At 38.6% G+C, this 16747-nt stretch overlaps 1 protein-coding gene across 2 annotated transcripts in view; it reads right to left on the minus strand.

The window, feature by feature from the left end:
* The window catches only part of LOC124798044 (leucine-rich PPR motif-containing protein, mitochondrial-like), a 175122-nt gene that overhangs the window by 135496 nt on the left and 22879 nt on the right, over positions 1-16747 (minus strand). For both annotated transcript variants that reach the window (XM_047261265.1, XM_047261264.1), the window contains exon 3: positions 7349-7474. In XM_047261265.1, coding sequence (XP_047117221.1) covers positions 7349-7474 — 126 coding nt within the window. The remainder of the gene's footprint in view (positions 1-7348; positions 7475-16747) is intronic.

A 16747-nucleotide genomic window follows, 5' to 3' on the forward strand; every position in this document is an offset into this window, starting at 1 on the left:
GTAAGGCCATGGGCATGAGAGATGTTAGTATATAGGGAGGTGACATCAACAGTGATGAGTTGGGATCAAGGAGATAATGGGGTAGGGATGGTGGAGAGTTGGTGAAGGAAGTGGTTGGTGTCTTTGACATGGGAGGCTGGCTTAGGCATGATTAGTTGGAGGTGTTGGTCAATGAGGGCTGAAATTCTTTCAGTGGGAGCACAACAACCAGCCACAATGGGGCGTCCACGATTGTTGGGTTTGTGGATTTTGGGAAGCACGTAGAAGGTGGGTGTGGGGATGTCATAGGGACGATGAGAGAAATAGATTCAAGGGGAAATGTTCCGGAATGGACCTAAAGCTTTAAGCAGGGACTGGAGGTTGTGTTGGACTTTTGGGATGGGATCACTCCGGCAGAATTTATAGGTGGAGTCAGGTAACTGGCAGAGGCCTTCTGCCAGGTAGTCACTGTGATTTATAACAACAGTGGTGGAACCTTTGTCTGCAAGTAGGATGATTAGGTCAGGATTTGTTTTGAAGTTGTGTATGGCTTTTCCTTCTTCTAATGAAAGGTTGATGCTCCGAGGAAGGGAGCTGAAGAAAGATGGTGAGATTAAGTTAGAGGTAAGGAATTCCTGGAAGGTGACCATTGAATGGTTAGGTTGGGGGGGGGGGGGGGGGAGATCATGGTTGCATGACAGTATGAACTGGAAGAGGCAGGGTTGAATGTTGGAATTAGGGCAGTTTTGGTTGGAGGGATAGGCAGCAAAGAAGTGTTTCCATTGTAGGGACCACAAGAAGGAGAGTACGCCTCTGACAAGTCCAGAATAGTTAAATTTGGGTGTAAGACTGAAGGTGAGGTCTTTGGATAGAACAAACTTCTGTGGAGCTGAGGATTTTGATGGAAAGGTTAACAACAGTGTCACGGGAATTGTTTTGGTTCTCGATTTGGTGGAGAGTTGGTAGGAAGTTTTGAAGATGTGGCAAGCTGAAAAGGCCAGCTGGGCAGGGTTTAGCTGCTATGAAGGGCGGATGAGGAGGAACACTGTGGGTACGATAGGGGTTGGATAGTGGTGCCCAAAGGCGGCAGTAGGATGTCAGCAGATTGGATAACTTACTGAGATGGTTTCTGGAATGCTCCTCCAGATGCTGGAGAGCAAGGAATCCAATTTCAGAGATGTGATGTATGGAGAAGGTACTGAAGAGTAGTAGTCTCTTGCGGAGAGAGTGGAGGTGGTTCTGGGATGGCTGTGCATGGAGAAGTGTTCATGAAGTACCAGGTTTGTGAGGGCCAGGGATTGGCAGAATCTGAAAAGGTGTAGGTCACTCTGAAAGGAGGGGTGGGATGCAGAAAAAGGAATCTTTACAATTACGGCCTTTGGGGAGTTACATGCTTTAGGCAGCATTTGGGAAACAGGATGTGGGACTGGGTTTTAGCCAGGGACAGGGATACTTTCTGAACTGGTGCAGAAGGATGGAGAAAGAGGTCCATTGTGGCAGGAAAGGTGTAAAGGAAATGGGATGCAGAAATGGGCAAAACTGGTGTTGATGGTTGTGAGAGGAGCTGGATACACAAAAAGACACACAAAAATGTGTAAAAAATACACAAAGACATGCAGAAACACGTACAGATATGCAAAAATAAGCATGTAAAAGGAATGATGAGGTATAGGAGTGTGTGCATGTTGTGATAAGCCAAGAGAGAGGGAGAAGAGATGGGCTAGGTCAAGGATCAAAAGTGCGTGTGACATAGGCAGGTGTGGAAAGAAAAGCTAAAGTATGTCAGGTTGAGGGATGAAGTGGGATCAACAGAAGTAAATATAATTGTAACTATTGGAGGAATGAATCTGGGGCATCAGATGCTGCATCAACAATTCACAGAACCACAAAGTCTGTGTTGTGCACGGACAATCATTCATACGCCATGGGTCGGAAGTATTTGCAGTTTGGTAGGTGGTGAATCAAACACAAAAAAGGAGAGGAAGCATGAGCACTGAGAGGAGAAACAAAGGAAAACATCAGATGGTTGTAGGATGGAAGAAAGTCACTCGGTAAAATCAAACAATGGAAACTACAGATAGAACAGCTCTTTCACTCATAAACAGGTCATTGTTAATGTCCACCAGAAATTTTGTTGTTGTTTTGAGATGATAAGCTGTCTAAGTATACGTTTCGGTGTCGGTTTCCCCCCCTCCCCCCCCCCCCCCCCCACCCCCCTCCCTCTCTTGTAAGTGCCACAGGGCTTTGTCTGTCTGGCTCCCAGCATGGCTTCAATGATTAAAGAAATAAATGGTGGTTTTAATGTATCTAAGAGATTGTATGCCTGTACGATTTTTGTCCGCAATCTGTTATGGTTTAAATTGTCTATTGCATGTAGATATGCGTCAGCGATACAGATAGCCATACCGTAGGTGTAACCACAATGGAGGGGTATCTATTGAGAGGCTGGACAAAAGTATGGTTCCTGAAGAGGGGCTGCAGCCTTTCCAGTAGTTGCAGAGGTGACGGTTTGGATGACTCACTGATCTGACCTTGTAACATCAACCGAAACGGCCCTGATGTGCTGGTACTGTGAACAGCTGAATGCAAGAGGAAACTACAGCTGTAATTTTTCCTGAGGGCATGCAGCTTCACTGGTTAAATGATGATGGTGTCCTCTCGGGTAAAATATTCCAGAGGTAAAATAGTCTCCCATTCGGATCTCTGGGTGGGACTACTCAAGAGGACATCGTTATCAAGAAAAAGAAAACTGGCATTCTATGGATCGGAGTGTGGAATGTCAGATTGGGCAGGAAGGTTAGAAAATTTAAAAAGGGAAACGGGTAGGTTGGAGTTAGATATAGTGAGAATTAGTGAAGTTTGGTGGCAGGAGGAATAAGACTTCTGGTCATGTGAATACAGGGTTATAAATACAAAATCAAATGAAGGAGCAAGTTTAATAATGAACAAAAAAAATAGGAGCTCGGGTAAGCTACTACAAACAGCATAGTGAATGCATTATTGTAGCAAAGATAGACACGAAGCCCACTCCTATCACAGTAGTCACAGTAGTACAAGTTTATATGACAGCTACCTCTGCAGATGATGAAGAGATTGAAGAAATGTAAGATGCGATAAAAGAAATTATTCAGATAGTAAAGGGAGACAAAAATTTATAGTTGTGGGGGACTGGAATTCGATAGTAGGAAGAGGAAGAGAAGGAAAAGTAGTAGGAGAATATGGAATGGGGGTAAGAAATGAAAGAGGAAGCTACCTGGTTGAATTTTGCATAGAGCACAACTTAATCATAGCCAACACTTTGTTTAAGAATCATGAAAGAAGGCTGTATACATGGAAGAGGCTTAGTTTTAAACTGTAAGACATTTGTAGGAGCAGATGTGGACTGTGACCACAATTTATTGGTTATGAGTTGTAGATTTAAACTGAAGAAACTGCAAAAAGGTGGAAATTTAAGGAAATGGGACCTAGATAAACTGAAGGAACCAAAGGTTGTAGAGAGTTTCGGAGAGCATTAGGGAAACACTGACAAGAATGGGGGAAAGAAATACAGTAGAAGAAGAATGGGTAGCTTTGAGAGATGAAATAGTGAAGGCAGCACAGGATCAAGTCGGTAAAAAGACGAGGGCTAGTAGAAATCCTTGGGTAACAGAAGAGATACTGAATTTAAATATGGAAGGAGAAAATATAAAACTGCAGTAAATGAAGCAGGCGAAAAAGAAAACAATCACTAAAATGAAATCGACAGGAAGTGCAAAATGGCTAAGCAGTGATGGATAGAGGACAAATGTAAGAATGTAGAGGCATAAATCACTAGGGGTAAGATAGGTAATGCCTACAGGAAAATTAAAGTGACCTTTGGTGACAAGAGAACCACATGTATTAATATCAAGAGCTCAGACAGAAAACCAGTTCTAAGCAAAAAAGGGAAAGCAGAAAGATAGAAGGAGTATATGAAGGTCTATACAAGGGCGATGTACTTGAGGGAAATATTATGGAAATGGAAGAGAACATAGTTGAAGATGAAATGGCAGATATGTTACTGAGTGAAGAATTTGATAGAGCACTGAAAGACTTAAGTTGAAAGGAGATGGTTTGTGGGATTAAAGGGATCAGACTGCGACGGTCACCGGTCTAAGTTGAAAGAAGACCCTGGGAGTAGACAACACTCCATTAAAACTACTGAGAGCCTTGGGAGAACGAGCCATGGCAAAACTCTTCCGCCTGTATGAGACAGGCGAAATACCCTCAGGCTTCAAGAAGAATGTAATAATTCCAATCCCAAAGAAAGCAGGTGTTGACAGGTGTGAAAGTTACCCAACTATCAGCTTAATAAGCCGTGGCTGTAAAATACTAATACGAATTCTTTACAGACAATTGGAAAAACTAGTAGAAGCCAACATTGGAAAAAATGAGTTTGGATTCCATAGAAATGTTAGAACATGTGAGGCAATACTGACCCTATGACTTATCTTAGAAGACAGATTAAGGAAAGGCAAACCTATGTTTCTAGCATTTGTAGGCTTAGAGAAAGCTTCTGACAATGTTGACTGGAATACTATCTTTCAAATTTTGAAGGTGGCAGGAATCAAACACAGGGAGAAAAAGGGTCTTGACAATTTGTGAAGATACCAGACAGCAGCTTTAAGAGACCAGAGGCATAAAAGGGAAGCAGCAGTTCGGAAGGGAGTGAGCCTATCCCCAATGTTATTTAATCTGTATACTGAGCAAGCAGTAAAGGATACAAAAGAAAAATTTGGAAAAGCATTTAAAATCCATGGAGAAGAAATAAAAACTTTTAGGTTTGCCGATGACATTGTAATTCTGTCAAAGACAGCAAAGGACCTGGAAGAGCAGTTGAACCGAATGGACAGTGTCTTGAAAGGAGGATATAAGACAAACATCAACAAAAGCAAAATGAGGATAATGGAATGTAGTCGAATTAAATCAGGTGATGCTGAGGGAATTAAATTAGGAAATGAGACACTTAAAGTAGTAGATGAGTTTTGATACTTGGGGAGCAAAATAACCGATCATGGTCGAAGTAGAAAAGATATAAAATGTAGACTGGCAATGGCAAGGAAAGTGTTTCTGAAGAAGAGAAATTTGTTAACATCGAATATAGATTTCAGTGTAAGGCAGTCCTTTCTGGAAGCATTTGCCTGGAGTGTACCCATATATGGAAGTGAAACTTGGACAATAAATAGTTTAGACAAGAAGACAATAGAAGTTTTCAAAATGTGGGGCTACAGAAGAATGCTGAAGATTAATCGGTAGATCACGTAACTAATGAGGAGGTACTGATTAGAACTTGGGAGAAGAGGAATTTGTGGCACAACTTGACTAGAAGAAGGGATCCGTTGGTAGGACACATTGTAAGTCATCAGGGGATCACCAACTTAGTACTGGTGGGAAGTGTGGAAATTAAAAGTCGTAGAGGGAGACCAAGAGATGAATACACTAAGCAGATTCAGAAGGATGTAGGTCGCAGTAGTTATTTGGAGATGATGAGGCTTGCATAGGATAGAGTAGTAAGGAGAGCTGCATCAAACGAAAGTCCAATTTACAAACAAGTTTTATTAAAAATTTATTTTTATTGAAATAATTATTTTCTGCTTTTTAGTCACATGAGTGTGAAATTTCTCAATGTATTTTAAACATTTTCATGAGATTACATTTTTGTCATACAAACAACTACATATACATTAGCTTTTTACCCATGGCTTCATCCGCACATGCGTGTGTCACATATATTGCCCAAATCTCCTACCCCCCACCCCCACCCCCACCCCACCCCACTTCTCTCAGCTCTGCTGCACCCATCCGCTCGCGTACCACCCAGAATGCATTCCGATACCACCCACACAACACATCAGTCCTGCAGGGCATTACCAATCCTTCTCACCCCCACCCAATCCCTACTGAACAGAATGACAAGAAAGTGAGTTAATATTGCACTGTCATCGAATTCAGGGCCGTGTCTAATATTTCAAGTCTCTATTTCATCGGGAAATTTGTAGCTAACAGACAGACAAGAAAGCAATCTAATAAAAATGTGTTAATAAGGTGGAACTGTACACCTGATGGGATGCATGTCACATCGGGTGAACTACCCCATACAATCTGCACTACTGAGAAAATTTTGAAGAGTGGAAGGTCAAAGTTATTAATGGGGTAATACTCTGTTAGCCAAGAAAGGACATAAGGGGGGGTGACCAAAATTGGAATCTTCAAGGAAGCTCAGTCCACATCAAAGAAGCCACCAAGGTTTATGAGCTAAGAGGTGAAGTATAGTCAGAGAGGAGATGAGGGATCGTAACTGCACCAGGTCATAAGAAGAAATCTGCTACAGCTCTAGGTAGTGCCAGTTTAAGGCGCAAGTGACAAGCCAGCACTTGGGGCACCAAGCTGAGAGGGTTGCCAGAGGTGCCCAATATATAGGATTTCTATACAGAACACATCACAATTAGTAGCAGCCATTCAAGTGCCCAGCTGAGAGGCTTGCAAGGATGCCGAAGAGCAATATTTATATACAGTGTGTACCATAGCACAATTAGAAGTGGAAACTAACACTGGTGAAAGTGTACAAGGAAAAAGAGCAGAATGCAAAACAATAAGTCACTTGTGTGGAATAATGTTCTCAAACTGAGCATGGCTCAGGATGCTGCACTCACCACACATGTGCTCACTAAAGGAATCGTAACTGCACCAGGTCATAAGAAGAAATCTGCTACAGCTCTAGGTAGTGCCAGTTTAAGGCGCAAGTGACAAGCCAGCACTTGGGGCACCAAGCTGAGAGGGTTGCAAGGATGCCGAAGAGCAATATTTATATACAGTGTGTACCATAGCACAATTAGAAGTGGAAACTAACACTGGTGAAAGTGTACAAGGAAAAAGAGCAGAAATCACCTACCCATTGTAAGCACCCTAAGGACAATATTGGAAATTTTATTTGGTAGCCTCCTCAGCTAAGTACTTTGCAATTGGGTTTATTTATCACTTGTGACTAAAAAGTGTCTTTTTTTAGTTTACTGGAAAAAAAATAACGAGAGAAGATAATTGCTCCCTATACAGCAGAAATGTTGAGCAATATATAACCACATAAACAAGAACTGGGTCAGAAAAGTTACACTTCAAGATAGTTTTTCTTCTGAGCACATGCATGCAGCTACATTTTCTCAACACTATGGATGACTGGAGCGTGAGTACTTCTTTAAATCTTATATCTTGAATTCAATAACAATGTGATATGATTATATATCTCTGCAGTGGTCCCTTTTACCCGATAAATTCATTTCTTCATCTCATCTAACCCTTCTATTTGTGTAAACTCCTCAGTTCAGTTATACAAAGCACTCTGCACACACATTACCTGAGTGTTTCACTAATTTCCACACCCTGTCAGCAAGTTTCACTCGTGCTGAAGGAACTTCATCCGGCAGCAAGCTCCCACAACACCTCAATAAAAGGAGCCAAGTTTGATCATCAAGGGGATGTCCTACAAAAGAAGAACATAGAATCACAATGACCACTGACAACTGCGAACATCATTTACGCAACATTTGATTTTGTTAATGAAATTCATGCAATATATAAATGAAATTCACTTTAGCTGCAATGGGCTTACAGCTGAAGCCTTTTATGGAGTGTATATGTAAGCAAACAGATTACAACCAAAACATATGATGTAGCTTCTAGGAAATCAGTATACTGTGCTAGTTACATAAAACTCGAAATAATTAGCAAAAACATTTGCATTCAAAGCCATATTTTAACCTATTTTGTATAATATATATAGCGAAGCAAGAATGTGTGTGTGTGTGTGTGTGTGTGTGTGTGTGTGTGTGTGTGTGTGTGTGTGTTTTTCATTTAATTCATACATGTTTTGTAGATCATACCAAGAACAACTGCTAGTGGTGTGAAACAAGTGACAGGTACACATTACCAAAAATAAGAAAATCAAGAAATCTTGGTATGTTAGCTGTATTAACAACAACTTACCACCATATTACTTACCATTAATGGCACTTATGCTAGCTTAATATAAACTACTAAGTCAGAAGGAGAGGTTCTCCTCTAGGGAGAGTGGAGGGTGGAAGGGGCTGGGGGCGGGTGATTGCTGCTTCCCCAGTTATATGAAACAGTTGCTGTCTAACTTGTACTGGTAGCTTAATACAAGGGCTACTTGGTAAGTAAGTTATGATCGGTCGCGAAATGGAAACCAGTGCAGAAATACGATAAAATTTTGCATGAATGTACTGGGTAGTTTCTCTAGTATGCCTGTTGATTGCAGCACATCACTCTTTTCAATTCTGAGCGCACAGTGAGTGTCGAAAGATGCCCAGAAAAAACTGTCTCCCACCACGTATGAGGGCCTGGTGAGAGATTTCGCCTCATGCTGTGCAGTCCACTCCTAACTGTCATGCATTTTGTTCTTTGTGACAATTTGCGGCCACAATCTGCATGGGCGATGCTCCTGCAGCATTTCCGAGAGAAGTGTTTGATCACCCACAACACAGCCCATAATTGTCTTGTCCTGAGTTTCCCCTCTGTTCACATGAACCACTGGCTATGAAGACTACATTTTAACAAGCTACAGACCAGCACAGAGAAGTGGTGGAAAGCACTAGTGGCTCTCTTCTATGATAAGGGTTATGGAAAGTTGGTATAACACTATGACAAATGTCTAAGTTGGAGTGGTGATTATGTAGAGAAGTAGCTGAAAAGTGAAGCTACCTATTGCACATAAAACAGTTCTGATTTTCACAGTGATTTCCATTTCGTGACTGATCAGAACTTACTTTCTGAATAGCTCTGCATTTACTTGATTAGAATGGTAGTTTCCAACGAATATAATTACCTACATCTTTTGCACTTCAATTCAGTTTAGGTTTATTTGAAATACCCTCCTATGTGTTGTGTAGCTTTATAATGAACAGTGTTACTTGCCATATAGTGAACAGAAATGTTCAGTTCTTGAGTACGGATAAATGGTAAATTTTGTAGAAACAAGTTACTAATGAGTAAATGTTTCAATTTTTTTTAATTGGTGGGTATTCCCAGTTTCTTGCTATATAGAAGATGACAGCTTGTTGAATAACTTTGCATCAGAGTTCATGTCTCCATATCAAAGCATAAATAAAGAAGCAAAGTCTACATGAAAATTATTTTTGTGTCTTGTATAGTGATTGTGCAAATCATCGTTCACTTGAAATTGAATTTTACTACAACAACACAATGAAATGAGGAGTAAATGTGCACAGAGAAGAGAGTGTGGGTATGAGAATTCCAAGATCCTTATGGAGGACTCAGCAAAGCGTGCAGTCACCTAGTTTATATAATATAGGACTTTCTACTGCTCACTTGTGCTGAATAAATACTTCATTTACTTTAATATAATGGAAGGAAACATTCCACGTGGGAAAAATTATATATAAAAAAAACAAAGATGAGGTGACTTACCGAACAAAAGCGCTGGCAGGTCGATAGACACACAAACAAACACAAACATACACACAAAATTCAAGCTTTCGCAACAAACTGTTGCCTCATCAGGAAAGAGGGAAGGAGAGGGGAAGACGAAAGGAAGTGGGTTTTAAGGGAGAGGGTAAGTCTTTCCGCTCCCGGGATTGGAATGACTCCTTACCCTCTCCCTTAAAACCCACTTCCTTTCGTCTTCCCCTCTCCTTCCCTCTTTCCTGATGAGGCAACAGTTTGTTGCGAAAGCTTGAATTTTGTGTGTATGTTTGTGCTTGTTTGTGTGTCTATCGACCTGTCTTCATTTACTTTAGGTGCACAGCTCCGTGGTTTACGGTAGAAATTACTAATGCACAAGAAGAATGAAAGAAAGAGAGATACAATGAAAATGAACTCCCACAAAAAAGCTCTGGCAGAAATGCTGACACTTTCAAACTGTGTTTAATTCCTCACAGTGGCAGTGTGCATTGCAGCCACTAATCTACAACCAAATAGAAATGCATAGATTTACTTTTGCAGAAACTAATTTAAAAAAATACAACCTCTAAGGAGACTACAAAATTCATCAGCTTGCTAAAAAGGAGCAATTCAGGTGACTATGATAGTTAAAAACACCAATAATAAAATCTTATGCTGACTCCATAGGCTTAAACTTAAGCTAATGAATGAATGAATTAATTAATTAATTAATTCGGAAATATTTCCTGACAGACTTAAATAGGCTCTAGAAGCACCCGCCTACAAAATCTGATATAAGAAAACTACGTCTAATTAGAAACCTAAACATCATCTTTGAATCTTTTTAAACATGTTTGATAATCTGGCCCAAATCGTTTAACTGAGCAGAACTTGTTAACAGCACCTCAGTTTGGCTTTTGTAACTGATTCTCAATAAAGTCATATATTTTTTGAAGGAAAAAAAGTGTTTCAAATATTTTGTGAGATGATATTTACAGCATCACTGCTTTTACTCCATTGAAGAATATTTAAATTTATGAAATGTGTTATATAAATGCTTACATGTAAAGTGTATTATTGTAACCTTAAATATGTATGCCTTGAAATGACTTTCAGCCTGTATATTTATAACTTGACTTGCCTAATGCCTTATGCATAAGCTGCTATGTAGACAACAGGACCAATAAAAAATACAATACAATGCTTTGTCTAAAAGTAAGAACTAAAATAGATCAGGAGAAACACTTGATGTGCTTTTGAACGATGTTCAAAATCGTGTACAGCAAGTGAAACATATCAGAGCTTCCCTAATCCATTCTATTTCTTATTTTTAGACAAATCATTTCACTTGACTCTTTTTTCCAAATTTAATTTTTATTTTCAGGTTTTGCTCAAAAAACATTAAATATTGATTGGATTCTATTATCATTAACAGTATACAGACCAATAGAAAGCATAGAAGTTACAGTTTATACAGTAATTTGATTTTTGTTTAATTTTCTCAACATGAAAGAAAGAATTCCACAATTGCTACACCAATTTAACTTTTCGCAAACAAAATAGCTAGGCCTTGAAGAGACGAACTTTTTGACATTTCATTTACATAGTTAGCAGCAGCTGATCAATATAACACTTATGAAAATTCAGATGAAAATCCATCATATGATTTCTGCTCAAACATCTGACCAAAAATTATTCTCTTGGTATATTCTGTGACCTCGCCGACACTGATCATGTGGATCACTTGGCAAATTAAACTGTTATGGTATTAATGGCATACCTCCTGCTTGGACAGTCTTACTTTCATATCAGAAATCAGTAAGTTCCATTAAAAGACTATCACAGGCATGAAATCGGGAAATATTACATACGGGGAGTGACAATGATCGATACCGGACTGACTCCTATTTCTTACAACAACTTTAAAGCATGGTTCAGAAACTGCAATGCTTGCTGATGGCAAGTATATAAATGAACGTCTCCAACTCAACCTCAGCCAACACAGCTCATACAATAACTGAGCAGGCGGACAAGCAGTTAACAACAAGCAGTCTAATTTTTAATCTCACAAAGACTCATAATTATGCCATCCAATAATCAATAATGACCTACTCATACCAGCTGTAGACTTTAATAGTCATACAATACATGAAACATCATGTTTAAAATTCTTTGGAGTCCAGTTAAGAGAAAAAATGAAAATGAAGCCACAAATAGTTAAACTAATCAAGCAGCTCAGTTCTGAATGTTTTGCTCTTATAATAGCCTCTCATTATTTTGAACTAAAGGCAGGAGTGCTAGCTTTTTTTGTACATTTCCACTCCATTTTACCCTATGGAATTATCTTCAGGAGCAATACACCTAGAGTAGATAAACTTTTTATTCATCATAAATCAGCAGTCAGAATATTGTATAAAACAGATAACTGAACATCTTGCAGGATCTTTTTTTCATTATCTTGCAATCTCACAATCACTTTCGAGTACATTAACATTTGTTTTCTTCTGCTTTTTCATCCTCATAACAAAAATCGACTTTGATGAACTATGCTTTATGCAGTCACAATACAAGACGTAAAAATAATTTTCATGCGGATTTTGCCTTCTTGTCTACGGTTTAGAACAGCAATAGGTACACTGCTGTGAAGATATTCAATAAAATACTGCCAAACATACATTATGAAATAAGACAACAAAAAACGATAATCATTACCTGTTCTTTCTAAAATTACGTAAATATCTAGATTCATGGATTGAAAAGTTCTATTAACTACATGGCATGAAGGAGCATTAGCTGTAAAGCTGAATAACACACAGAATAGTTGTTACTGTTTTGGTCTCGAATCTGGAGCTGGTCGACGTAATTGTTTCACACTAATATATCCTGTGTAAGTCCCTTCATTTCTGCATAACTGCTGCAACCCACATTCATTTGAACCTGCATACTGTAATAATCCCTTGCCTCCTGCTATAATATGTAATCACCGCCTGTCTCCTGCTACAATAATTTATCCCCCACCCCCTTTTCCTCTCATTACCAAACTGACAACTCCTTGAGGTCTTAAGGTGTGCCCTACCAACCAATCCCTTCTTTTAGTCAAGTTGTGACAAAAAATTTTCCCCAATTCAATACAGTACCTTTTCATTCTTTACAGAAGAAGAATGGAAAAACTGGTAGAATGATGACCTTGGGGAACATCACTTTGGATTCTGGAGAAATGCAGGTACACACAACTGATCTTAGAAGATAGGTTAAGGAAAGGCAAACTTAGGTTCATAGCACTTGTAAACTTATAGAAAGCTTTTGACTATGTTGACTGGAATACTCTCTTTGAAATTCTGAAGGTCACAGGGGTAAAATACACGGAGTGAAAGGCTATTTATAACTCATACAGAAACCAGTTGGGGGACATAAAAGGAAAGCATGCTTGAGAAGGGAGTGAGACATGGCTGTCTTACTCAATCTGTACCCTGAGTAAGCAGTAAAGGAACCAAAGAAAAAAATTGGGAGTTGGAATTACAGTTTACAAAGAAGAAATAAAATCTTTGTGTAATTTTGTCAGACACAGCAAAGTACTTGGAAGTGCAACTGAACGGAATGGACAGTGTCTTAAAAGTAAGATATAAGATGAACATCAACGAAAGCAAAATAATGGATAATGGAATGTAGTTGAATTAAATCAGGCGATGCTTTGGGAGTTAGATTAGGAAATGAGACACAGAAAGTAGTAGATGAGGTATGCTACTGGGCTGCAAAATAACCGATCATGATCCTAGTAGAGACAATGTAAAATGTAGACTGGCAATGGCAAGAAGAGGATTTCTGAAGAAGAGAAATTTGTTAACATCAAATATAGGTTTAAGTGTTAGGAAGTCTTTTTCTGAAAATATTTGTATGGGGTGCAGTTATATATGGAAGTGAAACGACGATAAACAGATTAGACAAGAGAGCAGAAGCTTCTGAAATGTGGAGCTACAGAAGAATGATGAAAGTAAATGGATAGCCCACATAACTAGTTAGGAGGTACTGAACGGAACTGGGGAGAAAAGAAATCTGTGGCACAACCTGACTGGAAGACGGGACTAATGGATAGACGCATTTTGGGACATCGAGTTATTACCGATTTAGTACTGGTGGGATGTGCAGGAGGTAAAAATCATGGAGGGAGACCCAGAGACAAATACAGTAAGCAGATTCGAAACGTTGTAAGTTGCAGCAGTTATTCGGATATGAAGAGGCCTGCAATGGACAGAGGAGCACGGAGAGCTGTGCAAACCAGTCTTCAGACTGAAGATCAAAACAACAACAACCTCTTTATTAGTCACTCAATCTCCTCATTTAATTTTCAGCAGTATTCTGTAGCATTACATTTCAAAAGCTTCTATTCTCTTCTTGTCTGAAATGCATACCATCCACTTTTCAATTCCGCGTAACGTTATACTCCAGAAAAATACTTTCAGAAAAAGAGTCAGTAACACTTAAGTTTCATTTAGGTGTAGATTCATTCTCTTTCTCAGAATTTCTTTTCTTGTTATTGGTAGTCTGCACTTTATATTGTCCCAACCTTGCTCATCATCAGTTAATTTGTTGCCCAAATAGCAAAACTCATCTACTACTATTTACTGTCATTTTCTAACCAAATTCTCTGGACAGAGACTGATTTAAACTATGTTCAATTGCCTTTATTTTACTTTTCTTGATGTTCACCTTTTAATCTCATTACAAAAAACTATTCATCCAGTTCTCTTCTAAGTCCATTCATTCAGTTCTCTTCTAAGTCCTTTGCCCCCTCTAACCAAATTTCAGCAATCCAAAAAGTTTTTATTTCTTCTCCTTAAACTTTAAGCCCAAATAAAATTTTCCTTGGCTTCTTTCTTTATTTTTTCAGTTCACAGAATGAATAACATCAGGCATAATCTACAGCACTGTCTCACTTCCTTCTCAATTACTGCTTCAATTACAAATCCTTTGATTGTTCTAACTGCAGTCTGGTTTCTGTACAAATTGCAGATAACATTTTATTGCCTGTATTTTATCTCTGCTACCCTCATAGCTTGAAAGAGTGCATTCCAGTCAACATTGTCATAATCATTCTCTAAGACTACAAATGCTATAAATGTTAGTTTGCCTTCCTTTAACCTATCTTCTACGACAGGAGTCTCCAAACTACAGCCTGCGGGCCAACACCGGTCTGCAAACACCATCAATCCGATACACGGTAACAGGTCAGAGATGCACAATATCAAGCCCCCCATAATCTTTTTTATTACTATTGAACCTTCTTATCGAGCACCTCCCATAACAACTGATTCACAATGAGTAGAAGAAATTGTAAGAAAATGACTCACTTTATGAATAATGTTTCCCATAAAGAGTCTGTTTAGCAATATTTTTGTCAACCTTTAACAACGGTTACAAAAAGCATCTTCTGGGCTAGATCGGTCTCTTTGGCCACTATAAATGAATACTAAATCACACGTTTTCCTATAAACCACCACTCTGAGAAATAGAAGCTCCGACAATGCTGTATTCAGTCAGATGTACTGATCATAATGTGCCTCGCATCGCACTTATCACCTGTACCACTGCTCAGGCTTCCATGATGATCTTACAAATTCACTGCAAGTGTTCATGAACTAAAGTTCCAATTTGTCATTGCTAACTAACACAGGTTCATTAAAAATACCAATAAGGCAGTAACAATGCATGCTACGAATTTAATTAATGATAATGCTATGTCTCCTTTTTTGACAAATTTTGAAGCATAGGCATAAACATAAATCTTTTGACAACTTTCTTCTGAAATAGGACATACTGTATAAAAAATAAAAAAAAATACAATACTGTACACTGACCTGCTCCATGTGGTTTCCTATGGAAAAAAAGCGTTTCACTTAATGGGTGTTAATTACAGTGTACCTAAGTGACATACACATACAATCCACATAATGATGTTTAAGCATTGTAATGACGATTAATGAGATTTATGTAGTTGTAACTTCCCACTTACAATTGTTTGCAGTTGTGGATCACGTTTGCTAACGGGCATTAACAGCAGCAACTTCAAATGCTCATCAAATATTTTAGTTCTGTAAATATTTTTTGTACATTTCATTTAGGAGAACATTTTTCACAGAGATAAGTAGTGCTGAAAGTGGAAAAAAAGTCACAAGAAAACTTATGCGCCTGATCAAACTTTGGGAGTGGAAGACTCCTATGAAACTCCAGCAATGATGAATTTAAATATTTATCTTTACAAAAATCACTACATTCCAAATCAATCTTTTCCATTTTAATTTTGGGGCAAGAGTTTCTGCAATAGTGTTAAAATGATTTTGAAAAATATTTATACTGTCTGCAATTGCATCAAAATCTGGAAAACAAGACTCAAAATTTATTTTTGGTACTCAAAGTTTCAATTGTGAAATCTACTAGAAGTAGAGTCTGGCAGCTGACTGAATGTTTGGCACGTATTAAAATGCATGGAACTTTTTTTGTTGAAAGGATGTAATATGAATATAAAAATTAGTTATAGCTGGTTATCTCCAGTCATTCACATGTTTAGTTAAATTTGTATAAAACGATAACTTCCATAACCACTCATTGTTTCGTAACTTAGCCAGACGATGATTCCTTTATTCAAGAAAATTTTGATTGTTATTTGGAGCCCAAAAAATTGCATCAGCACTTTTTCACAGCTAAGGCAGCATACTGCTGTATAATATGGTTAGTCATTTTCTTCAGTCTCTTAAATAAAGTTGAGGAACTGCTGATGAATGAGAGCATGTGATCTCCTGTAATTTACAGTTGTCATGACTGGCTTTGAAACTTCTGACATATCCAAGCATTTTCCGCACAAATACTCTTTGATGAAAGATGCAATATATGATTAAGGTCTATGATTCACCATCATTTCGTATGCCTTTGACACGAGAGCAACAACACCCCTATTTTTTTCCACACGTTTTGCCACCATCAGTTTGATACGCCTTGAGTTTTTCCACTGAAGACTGTTTTTCTGACAGCGTTTTCTACTCCTTTAAGAATTTCTTCTCCTGTGGCTATTGCATGAATGCTGCGAATGTCAAGCAGCTTATACCTTGAATAAAAATTAACCCCTTAGGCAGTATCTAAAACACCTGTTGACACATCCGGAGCCAAAGAGAACCACTCTAAATGTCAGACAACTGAGTTACTATAGTTCCAGCAACATCATTTACAGTTCAAGCCACAGTGTCAGCTGACAAACTGATGTTTTTAAATAAATTAGCTTTTTCTGGGTACATTTCTTGAATTGCTGCAACCATGCCATACTCAGTTATTCACTTTCAGTGAT

Source organism: Schistocerca piceifrons, chromosome 5 (assembly GCF_021461385.2).
Source record: "Schistocerca piceifrons isolate TAMUIC-IGC-003096 chromosome 5, iqSchPice1.1, whole genome shotgun sequence".
In the NCBI taxonomy this organism is placed as follows: domain Eukaryota; kingdom Metazoa; phylum Arthropoda; class Insecta; order Orthoptera; family Acrididae; genus Schistocerca; species Schistocerca piceifrons.